This window comes from Melanotaenia boesemani, chromosome 15 (assembly GCF_017639745.1).
Source record: "Melanotaenia boesemani isolate fMelBoe1 chromosome 15, fMelBoe1.pri, whole genome shotgun sequence".
In the NCBI taxonomy this organism is placed as follows: domain Eukaryota; kingdom Metazoa; phylum Chordata; class Actinopteri; order Atheriniformes; family Melanotaeniidae; genus Melanotaenia; species Melanotaenia boesemani.
The window spans coordinates 29,974,722-29,993,882 of record NC_055696.1 but is presented as its reverse complement, the minus strand read 5'-3'; the positions used below and the strand labels follow the sequence as shown (position 1 = coordinate 29,993,882).

The 19,161-nt window shown below is 40.0% G+C and overlaps 1 protein-coding gene across 2 annotated transcripts in view; it reads left to right on the top strand.

The window, feature by feature from the left end:
- The window catches only part of LOC121654825 (polypeptide N-acetylgalactosaminyltransferase 10-like), a 109,839-nt gene that overhangs the window by 47,193 nt on the left and 43,485 nt on the right, over positions 1–19,161 (top strand). For both annotated transcript variants that reach the window (XM_042009157.1, XM_042009158.1), the window contains one exon: positions 5,776–5,942. In XM_042009157.1, coding sequence (XP_041865091.1) covers positions 5,776–5,942 — 167 coding nt within the window. The remainder of the gene's footprint in view (positions 1–5,775; positions 5,943–19,161) is intronic.

The window sequence follows — 19,161 nt, the reverse complement described above, 5'->3', positions numbered from 1 at the left end:
TTTCATGTACAGAACAATTCAAAGTGCTTTACATAAAACAAAGGCATTACAGATAATTAGAAATAATATAAGGCAGCAACACATAATCACAATAAAATAATAAATTACATTAAAATGATTAAAAGCAAGATAAGTTAAAAAGTTAACATGCAGATTTAATGCATAGGTGCATGAGAAAAGAAATGTTTTTAACCTGGATTTAAAAATGTCTACATTTGGTGAAAGTTTAATCTCCACTGGCAGTTTGTTCCACTTGTTTGCAGCATAACAGCTAAATGCTGCTTCTCCATGTTTAGTCTGGACTCTGGTTTGACCAGAGTCTTTGGATTTAAGGGCTCTGCTAGGTTTATATTCTCTGAACATATCACAGATGTATTTTGGGCCTAAACCAGAAAAAGGGTTTTAAAATCTATTCTGTGACTGAATGGAAGCCAGTGTAAAGATTTTAAAACTGGTGTGATGTGTTCAGATCTCTTAGTCCTGGTTAAAACTCTAGCAGCAGCATTTTGGATGAGCTGCAGATGTTTAATGCTCTTTTTAGGAAGTCCTGTTAAAAGACCATTACAGTAATCCAGCCTACTAGAGATGAATGCATGGGTGAGTTTCTCTTGGTCTTTCTGGGAGACTAGACTTTTAATTCTGTTGATGTTTCTGAGCTGGTAAAAAGCTTCTTAGTGAAGCTTTGATGTGGCTGCTGAAAGTCAGGTCTGAGTCTATATACACTCCAAGGTTACGAACTTGGTCAGTGTTTTTAAGCACGTGAGTCTCCAGGTGTTTGCCAATGCTGACCCTCTTCTCTTTGTTACCAAACAGAATAATCTCAGTTTTGTCTTCATTTAATTGTAGAGAAATCTCCTTCATCCAGGTGTTTATTTGCTCCAGACACTGACACAGTAAGTCTATTGGACTTCAGTAATCTGGTGACAGACACGTAAAGTTGTGTATCATCTGCATAACTTTGATAATTAATGCTATAGTTCTGTAATATTTGACCCAAAGGGAGCATGTAAACCTCCTGGGCTGGAAAGAAATACCTGAAAACCTTCCATAGATCACCTAAAAGTTAAGCTATCCATCACAATTTACCCTACAAAGTTCCACACTAGCACTCGGGGGTGCTGGAGATGTAGTGGAGTTTTAAGGGTTAAACAACTTACTCAAAAATGACAACAAAGTAAATGTATCTAGAAGGATTCTTTGGATGGGAAAAATCCAAATGTGAGCTGGTTCTTCTGGTTCTGGTGTTGACTGTCTCAGACATGTGTAAACAGTCACGCAGAGCTCAGTGTTGGTGTGGATTTTCCAGGTTAGACACGTTCTGCTTCATGTAGTAATCATTCATTTGTCGTATTCATTGAAAAAGTTGTCCAGTGATATTTCCACCGTATCTTCTGCAAGGTGACTTTTTGAGTATGGATCGATATGGATTTACAGTCGGAGCCGGCTCACAGACTCTGCAGACAGCTCCATGATTGTACATATTGATCGGGCATCTCTTCCTTTCTTTGTCCATCCACTCATGGAAACTGGACATCTCCCCTTTCAACGACTAGGACAGGGGGGTTTAGTGAAAACGTTATAATTGGGTGATTTCCTTATTTTTCCCATTCACTTCCTAAAACATTCCCAAACCTATAAATGTTATTATGTGAGTAAAACTGGTTGGGGATGAAGAGGAAAACTGGGTTTTTACATGGTTTGTAGGTATGAAGGAGATTTGATTTAACGTAACTTAAACACATTCCCACCATTGTTGAAGCACTCTCTTTTAAACCGATTTTGAATTGTGGAGAGAAATAAATGTTTCCAGCATGGATGGTGTTATGCAGCTCAGTGATGGTCAGGGTGCTAGGCAACGATAAAAAATTTTAATCACATAAAATGTAGCGATTAATCACAGCGTTACACACAAAATGTCCTTTTCCTTTTAAAAAAAAAAAGGCTTTCAAAAAATGTAAATTTTGGTTTACAGGGGTCTGCAAACGGCGGCTCCGGAGCAGCAACTGGCTCTCTGGACCTTCCACAGAGGATCTTAATACATCACTAAAAATGCTAAAGAACTAACTAATGTTTTTTAATATATATATAATAACAAATTCAGTTTTTCAGTTCTTTTCATGGGATAATTTCATTGAATTTCCACAACATAATGACACTAAAAGTACCAGTTCTATTTTTTTGTCGTTAGATTGGAAACCAGTGGCGTGCAGACACATTTTGAGGGGCAGGTGCTCAGTTTTTTAAAAATGGACACTTTGCAGAGCACTTGAAAACTATGTTTATTTATAGTGTGAAAAAAACATTACAGGTTTTTATTTACTTGCAAATTTATTGAAATATGTTACTGTACATGAACCTGGTACTGATCTGACACTGCTCTTCCTATCTTCCTCATCCTCCATGCTGGTCTACTGTGGGACAGTAGAGAGAATAGAGTGATGCATCTTTGAGTAAGACTGCTTAGTGACACGAGTCAATCCATTACATCACTAAGACTAACACCAGTCTGCTGCCGTAGTCTAACTTCAATGCCTCACCACTAGCTGTGCTCTGCAGACAAATTCTAACTGGGTATTTATGATGGTCAGCATTTCATTATTAGCCTACAATAAATACAAGATAGCTGTGAATTCTGTAAGGCCTAACATGGAAACAACTTATATTTGTGGGGCTACAAAATAATGAACTGGGCTAATATAACTTGTTATACCAGATTTGGCTGCTAAACCACATTGTGGACATTTTTAAATGCTTCAATAAAATTTGTGGAAGAGTTAATTTTTAAAATCATTGTAAAGCACTTTGAGTATCTAGAAAAGCACTATAGAAATGTAAGGAATTATTATTTATTATTAATTATTAAAAGGCCTTAAACAGTTAACATATGACTCTAGTCTTGGCTCTGACGTTTCTCCTTCATCATCTTCCTCCTCATCCTCCTTGCTGCTTGATGGCTTCATCCAGGCCAGCAGAGAGCTGCTTCTCTGAGCTGTAGCTCCTTTAACTTCTGCTTTCTTAATCTCTCTTTTCTAGGCTGCAATTGATAAAAGCCGAGGCCAACAGTGTTATAGACTCTTTAGAATAACGCTGCTTGGAATAAAGAAAAAAATTATTACAATCTGCGACGAAAGAGTTGGACACCTGGAGAACGCTGTGGATTTGGTTCATGAATACGCTGTGAAAGTTTCACGGACGAAAAAGCCAAACATACCCACGTTTGTAGTGACCACTTAGCCTAACATCTGGCGAGGTACAACTGACCATGGCTGACGCCAACTCGTAGAGCGGACAGTCGGCTAATTAGACTCAGCCGTTCAGGCTGTAACGAGACAGACAGGCTACTTTACAACAGGGACGAATTGTTTGTATCAGGCTGAGTTTAGGAGCAAACGGTGCCTCGAAATAGTTCAGTGTTACCTGAGTAGTGGCAGGTGGAGCGGTGGGAGGGAACTTCCACCCATCCACCCACCCACCCTCATGTTCACATTTATCACTCCAAGCTGAACTCTTGCAGCTTTTTATTGTGGAATTTACTTATTTCATTACTTATCTCATAACCATATTTCTGTACATCTGAATGTTTGAACAAAATTTGGAAGCCTTATTTATCGCTAACACCTGTTTGTTATTAGCAAAAAAAAACCTAAACCTAGCAGACAGATGGAAATTACTTTTCTAAAAATCAGCTACGTTGTTACACAACTCCAACAGCTCCACACGTTCTCCTCTGTACCTGGATAGTATCTGCCTGCAGCACCAGAGGACTCCAGAGGGATGTTTGTCCTGCACCTGTCTTTCTCTTCATACTTACATCATCACATCACCTCTGCTTCTGTCTTCTGGCTGGTTCTCAGATGTTCTTCCCACACATCAAACTGTGCGTTATTGCTGTTTGTGTAACTGAAATGTCTACATGACGGTGCTTCAGACTGAATGATCATGGATCAGTGAGTGAGCAGCGTGCTGCTACACAGTCGCTTAGTTCACACATAAATCAGGCGAAAGAAGAAATAGTTCCTACCTGTCCTGATAGTTTAGTTACTCTCCACTGTGTTCATATTAATGATAATTAATAACATGTGAAGGAGAGTTAGTTTAAGAATCATTCTGAGAATGTACGTATGTATATATGTGTATGTGTACTTTATTACACACACACATAAATATATGTATGTATTTGTGTGTATATATATATATATATATATAAATGTGTGTGTGTGTGTGTCTGTAATAAAAATATATTGACTGTATGACTGTACGATCTTTACATCTGAGAGACTCTTCCTCTCTGAAATGCTCCTTTTATACCCATTCAAATGCTCCTCCAGTTATTTTTGATTTGTACCAGTGACTTTTCCGACCCCGTTAAAATGTTTTACAAGCGTGTTGCTGCCATTGGCTCTAACATGAGCTCATATTTTCCATGAAGTGGTAAAATGTCTCGCTTTTGATATTTTATTTTTTTGTACAGGGAGTAAAATATGGGTTAATGAGATTTGGAAATCATTGTATGTTGGTTTTATTGACATTTTTTAAAGCATCCCAATCTTTTTTGACCTCCCTTGTTACCTCCATTAATGTTAAAATCAGACTGAAGTATCCATCGGGAACTAGGACCCAGCAGCTGGATGTTGGTAGGCAGCTGTGACAGAAGAGTGACAGGTGTGGGACACCTGCAGTCCCTGCAGGCCCCGTCTGTCCAGCAGCAGTTCTCCATTCATGTTGCTGGGTGTGAGCGAAAGGATGGAGAGAGGACAGATCATTACTGTCTCTGCAGATTGTCCTTCTGATGTCTGAGAGAGGAAACCAGAAAAGGACTGCAAGGGGAGGCAGCAGCTTATTTTGTGTCATATTGAAGGTGCAGCACATTGTTGAGGTTGGTCAGAGCAGAACAGGATGATATTCTCTGTAAATAATGTGAATCTGAGCCATTCTAGCTGGGTTGTGTATCAGGTTGTCTGACACACAGTCCTGCAGCAGCACACATATCACACATTATTCCAGACATTCCCAGATGTCCCAAATAAGACATTAACATGGATATTTTAAACAAAGCAACTGTTACTACTAATTGGTCCAGGTTAAATTTTTCCTGTTTAAATGTAAAACATGTCAAAGGCGAGGGGGATATCTTCTGCGTCTCTCTAACTTAAGAGATCCGACTTCAGTTTGTAATATGCAAGGAGTCAGTTCAGATGTTCAGGGTTCCAACACACATGTTGAAATATACACGTGTGTACATTTATAATAAAAGAAAAGTTGCTCCGATCATAATGTCAAATTACTTCCAGATACCTGGGATTAAATGTTCGGTGATTTTATAGATCCATTGTGATGAAATATGTATATAAACTAAAAAAAAATAATGTGAACAAAAACAGAGTGAACTCTTAAATTAAAGCCTAGTATGTCATAAAAATAATTTATATAGTCAGTTTAAAAAAATTAAAAAATGTAATATATTTTATTTTAACCATAACTAAATGATCAAATTAATAAAATTAATTACAAATATCCAATTGAGATATTAAAATGTAAATCATTTTTACAATTTAATATTTATTTATAAATGTTTAATATAAAATATATGTACTACTATATTAGATAAAAATAGAATAACATGAAATATGTAAATAAGTCATACAGAAATAAATATGAATAAAAATCTAAAAGTAAAGTGTTTTGCTGTGTGTGTGTGTGTGTGTGTGTGTGTGTGTGTGTGTGTGTGTGTGTGTGTGTGTGTGTGTGTGTGTGTGTGTGTGTGTGTGTGTGCAGCTGTAAACAGAAGCTGTACTCGGAGAAGCTTCCCAACACCAGCATCATCATCCCGTTCCACAACGAGGGCTGGTCGTCTCTGCTGAGGACCGTCCACAGCATCCTCAACCGCTCTCCTCCCCAGCTCATCGCAGAGGTGATCCTGGTCGACGACTTCAGCGACAAAGGTACGTGGGACACAGAAAACACACCTGCAACTAGGGTTGTCACGATACCAGAAATTCAGTAGTCGATACCAATACCAGTGAAGTTACACAATACTCGATACCTAATTCGATACCACGGCAAAAAAATAAAAAGACTAATTTATTCAAGATATCCAGCATCATTATTAAAATATTAATCTGTTTACATTGTAGAAACTTGAACAGATAAATAATAATAAAATATATACCTTGGTGTTTTCCCTTCAAGTATTTACACAAAGATTGTGTTTTTTTTACTAAAGAACAAACAAATAAATAAATAAGTAAAAAAGAAATAAGAATAATAATTAAAAAAATATTTCTATAATGGCATGCCCTCAAGTATTTAACAGAAATGAACAATATTGTGCTTAATGCAAGAACAGCATTATAAATCCCAGCAGCCAGTCAGAAATGTAATCATGGACAAAATTTTAAACACTCCATTGTACGGGCTTGTCCTGAGTTAGTTACATACAAATTACCAGATAAATGTCAAATTAAAATGTGCCTCGGTAAGGCTCCGTTGTGGTCCGCTAGCAAAAACTTCGTAAAGTTCTGCTCACCTTGAATTCTTTGTATAGATCCGGGTGCCTGTCTTTAAGGTGCTTTGCTAGATTGGACGTGTTTCCTCCTTTCGTATTGAATCCCTTTCCACATCTTCGGCAAATTGGGTTTTGGGGATTTATTATGTCCCCTTTGTCGTTTGGCCTGAAGCCAAAGTACTTCCATATGTGGCTCCTGGTTCCCTTTTTTTCAACGAGCTGAGGCGGAGCAGCCGCTCCCGCTGCACTCGATGTAGCCATCTCCACCCAACTGTTTAGCTAGCAGCGGGCGGATGTAAACATCTCTTACGTCCGTTTCCTTCGGTACCATCGGTACTACCGGTACCATGAAAATACAAGTACCGACAGTACGACAGCAGTGCTGGTACCGACTTGGTACCGAAGTACCGAGTACCGTGACAACCCTACCTGCAACACACACATACACACACACACACACCTCACCAGGAGCCTGTCCCAGAAAGGAGGTTCAGCTAACCCTGAGTCTAGTCTGAAACTCTGGGTTAACTCGGCACGTTTTCTAGAGCAGCTGCTCTGCGCTGGTCCTTTCCACGAACCGGCAGATACAAAAGTGGCATTTAAGCGTTGATGCCTGTGCTTTTAATATCTAACTAGATACTAAATTTTAGCGCCTAGATGCTAAAATCGTTGGCGTGTCAGCCTGCTTTTGTTAGTGAGGTTAGCAGCAGTCGGTTAATCAGTGTGAACTCTGCGGTCAAGCTGCCGCTCCGAACCTTTGTGTAACAAATGGAGGGACAGAGTTGTCAGCTGTGCCTGAGTGGATTCAAGATGAAGATATTTATCACAATTTCTGCCTCATGGCCGCAGTTTGAGGCATCATTTCCTGTCTTCTGTTCCTTACATATTAAATAATGAAGAAGGAGACGGGCTGCTTTTCTCAGCCGTTCAACAGGGAATTGCTGCTGTCAGCTGACTGTTTTCTCAGATGTTCATACGGCGTTACTGGCTCCTCCACAGTCATATGTTGGCCCACAGTAATCCTGTTTTATTCATCCACACCGTTTTGTTTTGGCTCCCCTCCACAGACATGAGACAGATCAACAATTGATGAGCTGTTTCTCGTGGTGCACTTATATTTTCTAAGCTGCTAATTAATGTGTAGCGTCTGCTGCTACACAGGGCGGTTTCACAGCTTTAATATCATAATGGATGCAGATATTCAGACGAGGCTCTTTGTGTTTCTTCAGCCAACTTTCAGTTTTACTGACTGACTGACACCGGGCCTCAGGATGTGAATATACTGTTTGTTAGGGCTGGGTGACGGGGATCACTAATCATACCTTGATAGTTTTTGGGTAAATGACAATATACAATATAAAAGACTAATTTATTTTTCAAAACCTTTGGGTGTTCCTATTTTAAAAACTTTTTTTTAATTTGTTTTTATAGTTGTTATTATTTTTCTCTCAATCAAAAGGACACGCCCCTAATTATGCCGAATTTCAAGATGAAATAACATCCAAATTCACCCCTCTCACAGTTATCATAAAGGTAAACTTGACCTATTAATCCTAAAATGGATTTTTGTACCAGGCTTTAAACATGTTTAGCCTTTTTAACATGGGAGTCTTTGGGGATTTGCTCTGTTTTGGAGCCAGCCCCTAGTGGATGAGGGGGGAACTGCAACTTTTTGCATTTCCGCATAGACTTCACATTTCACTGCTGGAGGTTTGATTCAAACTGACAGATTTGCAGCAATGTGACATTTTAGTGTTTTTCAGCTCTTTCTTTTTTTTATTTCTCCATAAAAAACTTGTGCAAGCAAACAATGACTCTTCCAGCAGCACAAATGGACAAATTAACAGGTTATTGTGGAAATGTTTTCTTCTTTCCCTGGACGGCCTTCTGCCCTCCTGCCATTAACATCATCGAATGGGATCAAGGAAGCTCCTAAATCTGCTGCTGGTTGCTCCGTCAGCCTCGGTGATGGCTGGCTGTCATGTTACTGACCTCACTGCTAATCCTGCTGCTGTTGGCTTGGAAAACTTCAGCTTGGTCTTTGTCTCTCAATCAAAAAGCAAATTTTTTTTGTTTGTTTTGTTTTGTTTTTCTCTTTTTTCATTTCCAGAATCAACATTGATGGAGCAAGAAATGAATCATAGAAAAGGCAGAAGGAGCTGTTTTTGTTTTTTAGGCAAACTGAAATGATGCAGCCACCACTTCTGGACAAGAAAAGGGGGAACAAAAAGTTTTTTTTCTGGAAAATGTTGCTTCATATCCTAAATGAAAGGCCCCATGTCCTGTTATTTCAGGTTTTCTTTTTTCCACCATGCCCACATGATGTATGCCGTTACAGTATCAGGCTAAAATGAAGAGCAACATGTGAGAGCTCATCCTAAGGAATTCATCTCAGCTCTGGGATTTTCTGGAATATTAAATCACAGCTGGGACTTTGCCGATTAGTCCAGAGTTTGTTTTTTGGATTCCATTAAGTGTTTTTTTTTACTACAACACACCTCTGCACAAGCCTGTTAATGACCCAGTGATTTGAGTCAGGTGTGTTGCATCAGGGTAGAATCCAAAACCTGCAGGACAGTAGCTCACGAGGACTGGAGATGGAGATCCCTGCTTTAGATTAACTCTGGGTTTTAATTGGATGGATTCAACCACATGTGTCCTCCTTCCCAGATTTGAATAAGATTCTGACCCATCCTTCCCTTAATCCAGGGGTCCCAGCCCCCAGGCCACATCCGGCCCACCTAACACTTATACTGAGCTGTGCCTTTGTTTTCTAAAAGGTGCGCAGGTATCTGTTGGTTTTGCTGTAGAAAACAAATATCTCTCTTTCCAAGCAGAAAAGAAAGGTGGACATTGAACCCAGAATATTTCAAGAACGATGGACATCACAGTATTTTTTTGTGGAGTTCTTAGGAAGTCCAACATGCCTGATATTCTTCTCAGCAAAGCCTTTTCCAGTAAGCCAAGAAGGACCTGACGCTGCTGTTGAAGCGAGTTACTTGGTTGGTGAGTTGATCACGAAAGAGGAAAGCCATTCGCTGAAGGACAATTTCTGGAAAAACTGCTGATATCTTGTGTGCGGAGAAGAGAAAGTTCTTCAGAAATTACTCTTTATCTGCCAATACGGTGGTGGCGCTACGTGACCAAGCACAAGCTTTCTTTGCTGACTTTGTGGCTCTTGATGAGAACACGGACATAACACAGGGCTCAGCTAGCTGTTTTTTATAGGCGGTATCAATGAGCAGTTCAGAGTTACTGAGGAGTTACTGAGTCGGTGTTGAATGCATGGGCGCACCACGGCCATGGATATATCTCTGCAGCTGGGTGATGCGCTGGAGCGCGCGGTAGCCTTCAAACAGGCTGGTCGGCATCATATCTGTTCGAGATCCAGGTAAAAAAATGGGCTGGTAGGGCTGGTACAAAGGAGTAGGACAACACAGATCCAGTGGTTGTTTTGCCCGTCGGGTTCGGACAAAGATCTTGAGCTCTAACTAGAATTACAACCTGCTGCACGTGTTGACTGAGTCACTGTGAATCTCTGCGGTGCCTCGTGTTCGATGCTAGAGTTCGATGAGGAAATATTCAGCTCGAGCTTCTACTTACAGCTGGCACAATGCATAGACTGCTGTTTGGTAAATATGTGGGAGCTGTTACTAATTCAAATAAAACAAATGTTTGGAAATACTAAAAGTTTTTTCTTGTACTTGAATATTTATGTGGCCATCCTATGAGAAGATGATATCATCAGTGGCCCTTCAGCAATGTGACTTTGAAACCCCTGCCTTAATCATATTGGGCCACCTGGACCAGGTACTGTTCTGGTTCCATAACTGTTCTATGACTTCCAGTTTCCTGTTGTGAAGTTTACGGCTCCTAAACATAATTTATCTTCTGTTTATCTTGCAGGACTCTATAAGTCTGCATTAGAAACATACTGAAACTCGCCCATGTTTTTGCTTCCAGGGTTTTTTCATTCCGCCTCTCCGAAACATTCCTGTGCTCAGACCACATGGTTTTATTGAAGCCGGGTCAGCTCAGTACTGGGTGGATCCATCATAGTTAGCTGTGACAGAGTGAACCCTCTGAGCAGCACTGCAGCATACGACAGGAAGCTGTCGGTGCCTGGAGATTGATTGTCCGATTCTTCCCTCCTGGGCCCGATGGGCTCAATTAGATGGCCGTCTGACACACAGAGGAATTTTAATAGAGGAGGAAATGATCAGTGTGGGAGAAATGAAGCATTACTGTGTTTTTTTTCAACCATTATAATAATTTGTTTCCCATTTAATGAAGACTGTGGTGGTGGTGTTTTTGCAGGAACATAAATGTTGTTTTCAGAGACATTTCATGGACAGAAATATCAGGTGGGACCTTCGGATGTGATTGGATTTTATCACTTTTAGTGAATCAGGTGATGATGACCTAGAATAGACTGGGATGGAAAAATCAGGAGTTAAATAAGGAGTTAAAATCTCTTCCAGGATGAAACAGGCTTTTTATTTTAGTTAGAATAACATCAGTTTATGGTTTCATTAGGGATCTCATGTCGTTGTTGTTTCTTTTTTTTTTTTTTTTACCTCGTCCTGTCCAGCATCATAGAAGCAGAATGATGGTCTGTGTTGTGCTCAACAAATTTGCTTTGCCAAGAGGAGCTTTATAAGGTTTCTCTTGATAATTTATTCTTTATTTTTCAATTTGTCTATTGCTGATTCTACATGTTTATGCAGGTCGGGGGGGAGAGGGGGGAAAAAATGAGAAAATAGATGAAAGGAAGAAAATGAAAGAGAAAAAGAGTGAAGAGACAAGAGAAAACGAGAGAGAGAAGAAAAGATAAGAATATACCAAATATAAAAACATATATCAGCTGTTTAATCTTAGCAGAAACAAAACAGATACACTTGTAAGGAAGACCCCGGTTCCCCCGGAAACCTCCCAAAAGAGCGAACCAACCAACCGGTGGCAGTAGGCACCCTCGTTCAGCGGGATCCCCCACAGGGCAGGACGAGCTCCATGCCCTCACCGAAAAACACCTACCCGCCACACACCGGGGGGCAGGAATATGTTAGAAAGTCATTGTTAGCATTAATAACATAAAAGAAACTAAAAGTGCAACAAGTTGGCTGGAGTTAAAGGAGAAAAGGAAAGCAAGGAAAACAGAAAATAAATGTTAAAAAGAAAATAATTTAAACCCAGGAAAATCCTAATCACCATCCTGTAACGTCCATCTTTGAGACTGGCAGTGATGTGAGTAAATTAACAAACAAAATGCATATTTATCACCAACGGTGAGAAAATAGAAATTCAAACCGATCAGCAGAAGTTAGAAGAGCCAGGGAGTAATGGATCGATGCTGTAGAGCATCCCGTTCACAAATAGCCGCTCCACGGAGATGACCACATGTGAGCCACCCTCCATGAACCTCATTCGGATTGGGGACGTAATGTTAACTCTAAAGTCTGTTCTCTTCAGCTCTCTGCTGCAGCACTTCACCAGCTCGTTCTGCTGAAAGTGCTCGAGCTTTGTCATGATGGGTTGGGGTCTCCCGCTGGCAGGTTTCCTAGTTCCCATCCGGTGGACGCAGTGAAATGCGATGGCTTTGACTGTGGCATCTGGGAGTTTAAGCTGTATTTTGATGAAGTTTTTCACCGTCTTCTTCAGTATGCTTGGGGATGTCTGAGAAAACGAGATTTTCTCTATGACAGTTTGTCTGATATTCATGTTGTCTTCTTGGTCTGGTCATTGGTGGTCTGGTGAGAGATTTTAATCATCATTGTTTGGAGTATTTCTAGTTCAGATTATAAACTTAAGCCCAGTCACTTTGTTCACATTGACATGTAAACATGACTATAAAAATCCTATAAATGGGAATAATCAGATTACTGTAATATTTAAATCTCACGCATCTACATCCACGTCTGAAATGTGATATTTGAGAAGCCCTGTTCTACATTTTCTAGTTGATTATAGGATTTCATTTTCAGACGTTGAAAAGATAGAAGAGATGCAGTTTTTTTGCACACGCTCAAATGTAAATAAATCTAAATAAATATATGGGTCTAGGTGCAGTAAGAAATCAGAGGGTTGGGGAGAAATCTAGTTGTGTTAATCCTATTTCTCATAATCAGTTAATAGAAGTTATCTGATGAAGCATAATTAGATTATGCTGTCTTAATGGCCACTTGAATTATCTGACAACTCCAGAAATCAGTTAATAATCAGCCTACATCACTTCATCTGCCTCTCTTCAAATCAAATCAAATTTTATTTATAAAACCCTTTTCAAATGCAAGTAGCACAAAGTTCTTTACATAATAAAATGCACACGATGTTTGCATCATGGGGATGGGTAAAATTACAAAAACGTGGTTTTTAAATAAATAAGTACATGAATAAGAAAATAAAAATAATTAAATGAAGTAGCTTAAATTTTAAAGGTACGTCTTAAAACCCTTTTTAAAAGCACCAACAGTCCCTGCAGCCCTGAGGTTCCCTGGCAGGCCGCTCCATAGATGAGGGTCGTAGTGGTGGAAAGAGGTCTCGTCATAGGTTTTAGTCCTGACTTCAGGAACAACCAACAAGGCCAGTACCAGAGGACATCAGGGTCTACACGGGCTCATAATTTAAATGCACGTCAGATACATGAGAAGGCCCAAGACCATAAAGACATTTATAGACATTTTGAAACACACTTTTTGGGAAGAGCAGAGAGCAGTGCATTACAGTAATCTATTCTACTAGAAATAAAAGGATGCATCAGCATCTCCGTGCTGGCAAGAGAGAAATGGGTGGACTCTGGCGATGTTTTTAAGATGATAAAATCCTGTTTTTGTGACATTTCTTATGTGTGGAATAAAATTCAGCTCCAAGTCATAAAAAGGACACCCAGATTTCTCACACACTGAGAAGGATTAAAACATTGTAATTTTGGTAAAATGATCTCTCTCTTGTCTGTAGGACTGATAATTAAAACTTCAGTTTTGTCCTGGTTAAGCTGTAGGAAATTCTCTGCCATCCATGACTTTTTATCTAAAATGCAGTTTTAAAAGGACATTACCTGGCTCTATATCATCTGGAGCCACGGTGATGTAAAGCTGTGTGTCATCAGCGTAGCTGTGGAAATCAATGCTGTGTCTCCTGATGACATCCCCAAGAGACAACATGTGCAGATTAGATTGGGGGACTCCACATTTTTTTCATGAATTTCTGAGGAGCATGTTACCATACTTAGACAAAATTATCAATCTGTGGGACAGGAATAAACCCATTTTAAAACAGTACCCGAGAGGCCCACATGACTTCTGAATCTGTCTAATAAAATCTGGTGATGTTCTGTATCAAAGGCGGCACTAGGATCCAGTAAAACCAGGACTGAAAGTTACACCAGAGGTTGTTAACAATCTTTACTAGGGCAGTTTTGGTACTGTGGTTTGTCCTAAAACCAGATTGATATTTTTCTTCAGAAGGGGCCTCACTACTGCGGTTTTACAGAAAAGAAGAGAGTAATTTACAATGTTTAAAAGCTCAAACTCAAAGAAACTATAAACTATATTTAAAAACAATGTGGGAACTGGATCTAAAAGGCAGGTTTTTGGGTTTAGTTGGGGGAAAACTCGACCAAGCAAATTTGCATCAACCAGGACAAAACTCTCCAGTGATTCCTCGAGTAAAGACAATTCTTTAGATCTGTTAAAATCAACAATTCATTTAGCTAAAAGGCTCAATCTAATAGCACTGATTTACTTCTGAAGTGGTCTGCAGGGTCCTCACATGCAACATCTGATGCTGTTTATTACAAGGTTTATTTAAACGATAGATTTATCTATTGGTCTATTATCTATCGTACCTGTCGGCTTTGTTAAATCCAGTTGGGGACTTTTTAGTGGATAGCCTGTGTATGAAACCAGGATAAATAATAAAATTCAGACAGTATTTAAGCATCTGTCCTCCACATGAGCTCCACGATTTCTCTCTAAAACTTTTTATGTTACAATTTTAACAAAAGAAATCGAAGATCAACAGTAGTTTGTAATATATGTGTGTATCTGACTTCTTTCGAAATCTGGGTCAAGTTTCAGCTGACATGAGGAAAAATCCACCTTTTAGATAAATAAATTGTGATCAGGGCTGAGTTGATCAGTAATCTGTTGTGAAGTGAGAGCTGACTGACATTGACGAGTTTCGGTCTACCAGGGTCAGGACTGGAAACACAGATGTTTGGGAAATTGGAACTGCTAACCTGCCTGGCAACGTTAAATAATGAGAGAGGAGGAGGAGAAGGAATAGGAGGAGGAGATGGTGCTGGGAGGTCAGCTCACTCTTCATTAGGCTGTAATTGAATTTCCTCAGCCCCTGTAGGGAGGATGTTCAGCCCTCGCTCTCGCAGCAGGAGTGTTGGCTCGCTTCAACTTCCCAACCTCCCTGCTACTTTCAAGGTTAGCTCAGCTAATGGACTCCTTTCTCCACGGATTTCTCTGCTCGCCATCTGTCATCTGCATGTCTGACCATGTAGGTGAGCAGAGGAACAGAGGACAACCAAGTACGACCGGCATCGTTCAGTTCTGCAGGATGCAACCTCTGGCCCTCAGAACAGCTGGAACATGTTATAGCGAGGCCTCAACAAGGGCCCTGCAGCGTCCTGGTGAGTAAACATGACCAGAGACCAAAGAACTGGACGACTGGCATCTTTAAAACCCCCTCAGCCCGTAAAGAGGTTTACAGTTACTTCCAGAAATGAATTGAACAGATTCTCTGAACAGAAAGTTTGTATTCTAATAAAAGTTTAACACAGTGACGGACTGAAGACCTATCTTCAGTACCTCAGCAGCAGCTACAACCTCTAAAACCACCACCCACAGCTGAATTTTAGAAGAAGACGTCTGCACCAGGTTATTCTGGATGTGAACATGTTAGTCCTGTTTCACCGGTGTAGCTGCTAATAGTGACGGTTGGACCTCTACGGCCCTCAACTCGCTGTCAAACCATGACAGTGTAAGAAGAACCATGTGGTTTCTGAATGAGCTCAGACCTTCACCTCCAGTCTTCTGAGATTCAGGAACATGCATCAGCTCTAAAATGTTTCCTGATTTCAGGATATTTTTCACTACGGCCCCTCAGCATTATCACGCCTCTGCTGTTGGTTCCTTCTCAGAAAAGCTTTACGTGGGTTCCTCTGTCCTTAAAACAGCATCTCAAACGGAGAACTTATCAAAGTTTTTTGTTTCAGTAGCTGAGCTCAGCCCTCGAGATGTGAAGTCCAGATTGCAGCCTCAGCTTTTTGACATTGTGACTTTTTGATAAGAACACAGTGTTCAACTATGCTGATGTTCTTGTAAGCTTTAGTATTCAGTTCATGCTGGTGTATGTTCCTTCTTCATTCATGTCGACTCATCATGTGGTAGATCAGCACACTGGAATAAAAAATGTTTATCTTATATTTTAGTTCATTTAGTCAAGATTTGATCCAATCTCTTGGTTTCCGTAGCTAGGTCATTATTTTTATGAACCCGGTGTTTTTAAACTGGACTGGTGTGGATCATATAATCGATTTGTTTTAATTGGATAATAATGAATTGGACTGAATTGATTATTAGTTAAGTTTTGACTTTGTATTTGGGTTTCTAGGGAACATTAAGTCCATTTTTTTAAACTTTGATGTTAAAATGGTCCTAACTTATTTGTACAGAAGAGCTGGTTAGCATGTTGGCATCAATGCTAATTGATTAAAATCAAAATCAATCCACTGTTTCCTTTTATAAAATTAGCTTCATAGTTTTTTATTTTACATCAGATTACCACTTTAGTTGTAATAACCAGTTCATTATTCATTAAAATCTACACCTTTTTCACATTTACCTTTTTATTTTAACATGTTTCCCTTTTCCAGTCAGTGCCCCCGCATGGCCCCCCATCAAAGATTTTCTAAATTCACCAAGACAAAAGTTAGCTAGTTTTTAATGTTAGTGATCTAGAGCTTCGTTTCCCCCTAGAAGTGGGTTAGAGGAAAGCAAAGATTGAGATGTTGGTGCCTTTTGTAAAGCTTGATTTAATAAAACATATGATGATTATTTTTTTAATGCTGATGAGCTGAAGTTAAAACTGAGATGTTTTTTTCTCAGAGAACATAAGAAATAAGAAGTAGCTTCACAGCTTTATGAGCCACATGAAAACTGAAACACTCCTAAATGTAAGTTAACCATTACAAATAGAAAAGAGAAGGAAGAATCGGGATCAGACAGATGGGAAGATGTCTTCATAGAGAGCCAAGAGGACATTTTTACTGTCCTGGAAGAAAATAAAATGCACAGTGAAGGAAACTGTCTGCATGTTTGGTGATTTGTCTCAGTGGTGTTTCAGAATAAATTAAAACGAGCCTTACCACATCTTCTCTGGGGACGCTTTGTCTTCATGTTTGGAACTATGAATCTTGATTTCCAGAAAGTGACCTGAAGCAAGTCTGAACCTGTTTCAGATAAAAAAGAAATCTGAGCTGAGACCTTAAACTGTGGTGATGTGAGGATGTGGAGAAAGCAGCAGGAATATATCAGATCTGTGGAAGAAACAGTTTCTGACCCAAAGGTCTTTAAGTAGAAGTGAGTGTAAAATGTGATGGAGCACAGTTTTGTGGTTTAATGACTGTCTTTCTTCCTCTCAGTGATTCAACTCCTCTGGTTGTTTGCCTTCTGTTTGCTCTCCAAATGAAAAGTAGAATGAAGTGGGTGGTTTGATAGCTGCCGTGGAGAATCAATAAAGTGAAGCAGTTTAGTGGCTTGCAGCAGTGAAAAGTGTCAGAAATGAGAAAGTGTGTTTTTTTTTTTCTTTTGAAACCAAACGTTTAAACATCCTGATCTGAAACCAGCTCTGCCACCTCCTCACATACAGAAAGGGCCCTGCCGTGTTCCTTTCCTCCCACTTTTTCTGTTTGCGTGGCCACGCTGCTCATTTTCTCAGGGCAGCCATGTTGTCTTAAGGTGTTCCCTGGTGTCCGTTGTTCCACTTGCAGCAGTTTGAGCTGTGTCTGTGTGTCCTGAGGAAACAGAGATAGATTTTCTGGATCTAGTGAACACCATGGCTGCTGTTCAAACATGTTACACACATCATTTTTCCTGTTTCTTTCCTATCAGACACGTAATCTGTCACAGTCATACCTGACATGTTTCCACGGTAACCCTCCTATCTTCATCAGACCTCAGAGAAAGTTCATGTGAAGTCTCATCAGAAGTCTGATGAAGACGGAATGAATGTGTTTGGATTATGTTAGACATGTTGCAGAGGAAGCTCTGGCATCTGCAGCATCCGCTCCAGACCTCCCGCCTGCTAACGGAGAAGTTTTCAGACCCTGGAAGATTACAGCTGCTAATCCTGCAGATTATCACTGAGCATCACCGCAGATGAGTTTCAGACTTGCCTTCATTCATTTCCTCCTCGTACCAGGGTTCTAGAGCTGAAAAACATTCTCTATATGAAGTTCAGTTTGTGTGCAGGAAAACACACATGGTTTATATGTGTGTGCGTTTTTTATGACTCTGTCTCCCAGAATGTTTCAGATCCTTTCAAGTTTAAGAGTTAATTCCACATCTTTTCTTCATGGAAATCTAACAGTGTTGTGTTCACACCTCGGTTTGAACGCTTCTTTCTTCTTCATGAACAGAAGCCAAGCAGCAGATAAATGTCCATATGTCCTCCCGGGCAGACGTTGTCCAGACAAAACTAACATCTCCGTCATGGAAGAGTTTCCAGCTGCTGCTGCAACTCCATCATCTGTTTGTCTTCTCTGTCTTCATTAAAGTCAGTGTTTAATAAAAGGCTTTCAGGTGTGATTTACCAGAACTCAGGTTTTAGGTTTTCCAGAACTCTCCAGGTTTGGATCAGACCTCAGTAGGTCGTATGTCCCTCCAAGGTTATCACAGAGGAAGCTGACTATTTGTGGGATTTGCAGTTTTTTAGGAACAAACTCAAGGCCGAGTCCCGTCTACGTTTGTTGTTTAGTAATAAACTGGTTATCTCAGTGATTCCAGTAATATCAGTTACATCATTATAATTTATTCTAACATTAAAATAAAATCATTATCATCCATTAACACTGGTGTTAAATTGTCACACATAACCAACACATGGTCACAAGTTTTTTCTGTTGATGCCACTGGACTGGCTCCAAAGACACCGGCTTCAGAGGGATCAGACCTGTTTTTGGCTCAATGAGTCTGGGATTGATCCATTTATTCCAGCAACAGCTGCTGATGAAAAATCCATCTCATGTGATTCAAAATTTTAAAAGATATCTGAATTCCGAAGTGATGCGGTAAATGGAAGAAAAGTAAAGAATCCCTCCACCCAGAAGCAGATCCTTCTTATTAACAGGTGTGCGGGTTTGAAGGCAGAGACATGAACCTGTCGGTCCTCTCCTTTCGCTTATCAAAACGCTGCTTTTATCATTTTCTGATGTGACGGCAAAGTGCACATCTGTAATCCATCACCTCTGACAGGCCGGCTCGCTGCTTCAAGTCTGTGTGTTTTATGTGGCTGTGTGCTTTTAAGGAAAACACCCTCGAACTGCCTCGTATCACCACACACGCTGTGTCCTTGTCTTTCCTCCTCCTTTTTTGTTGATGACAGCAGCTGAGAAAGCAGCTTCACATGCTTCCGGCCTGCAGCACCGG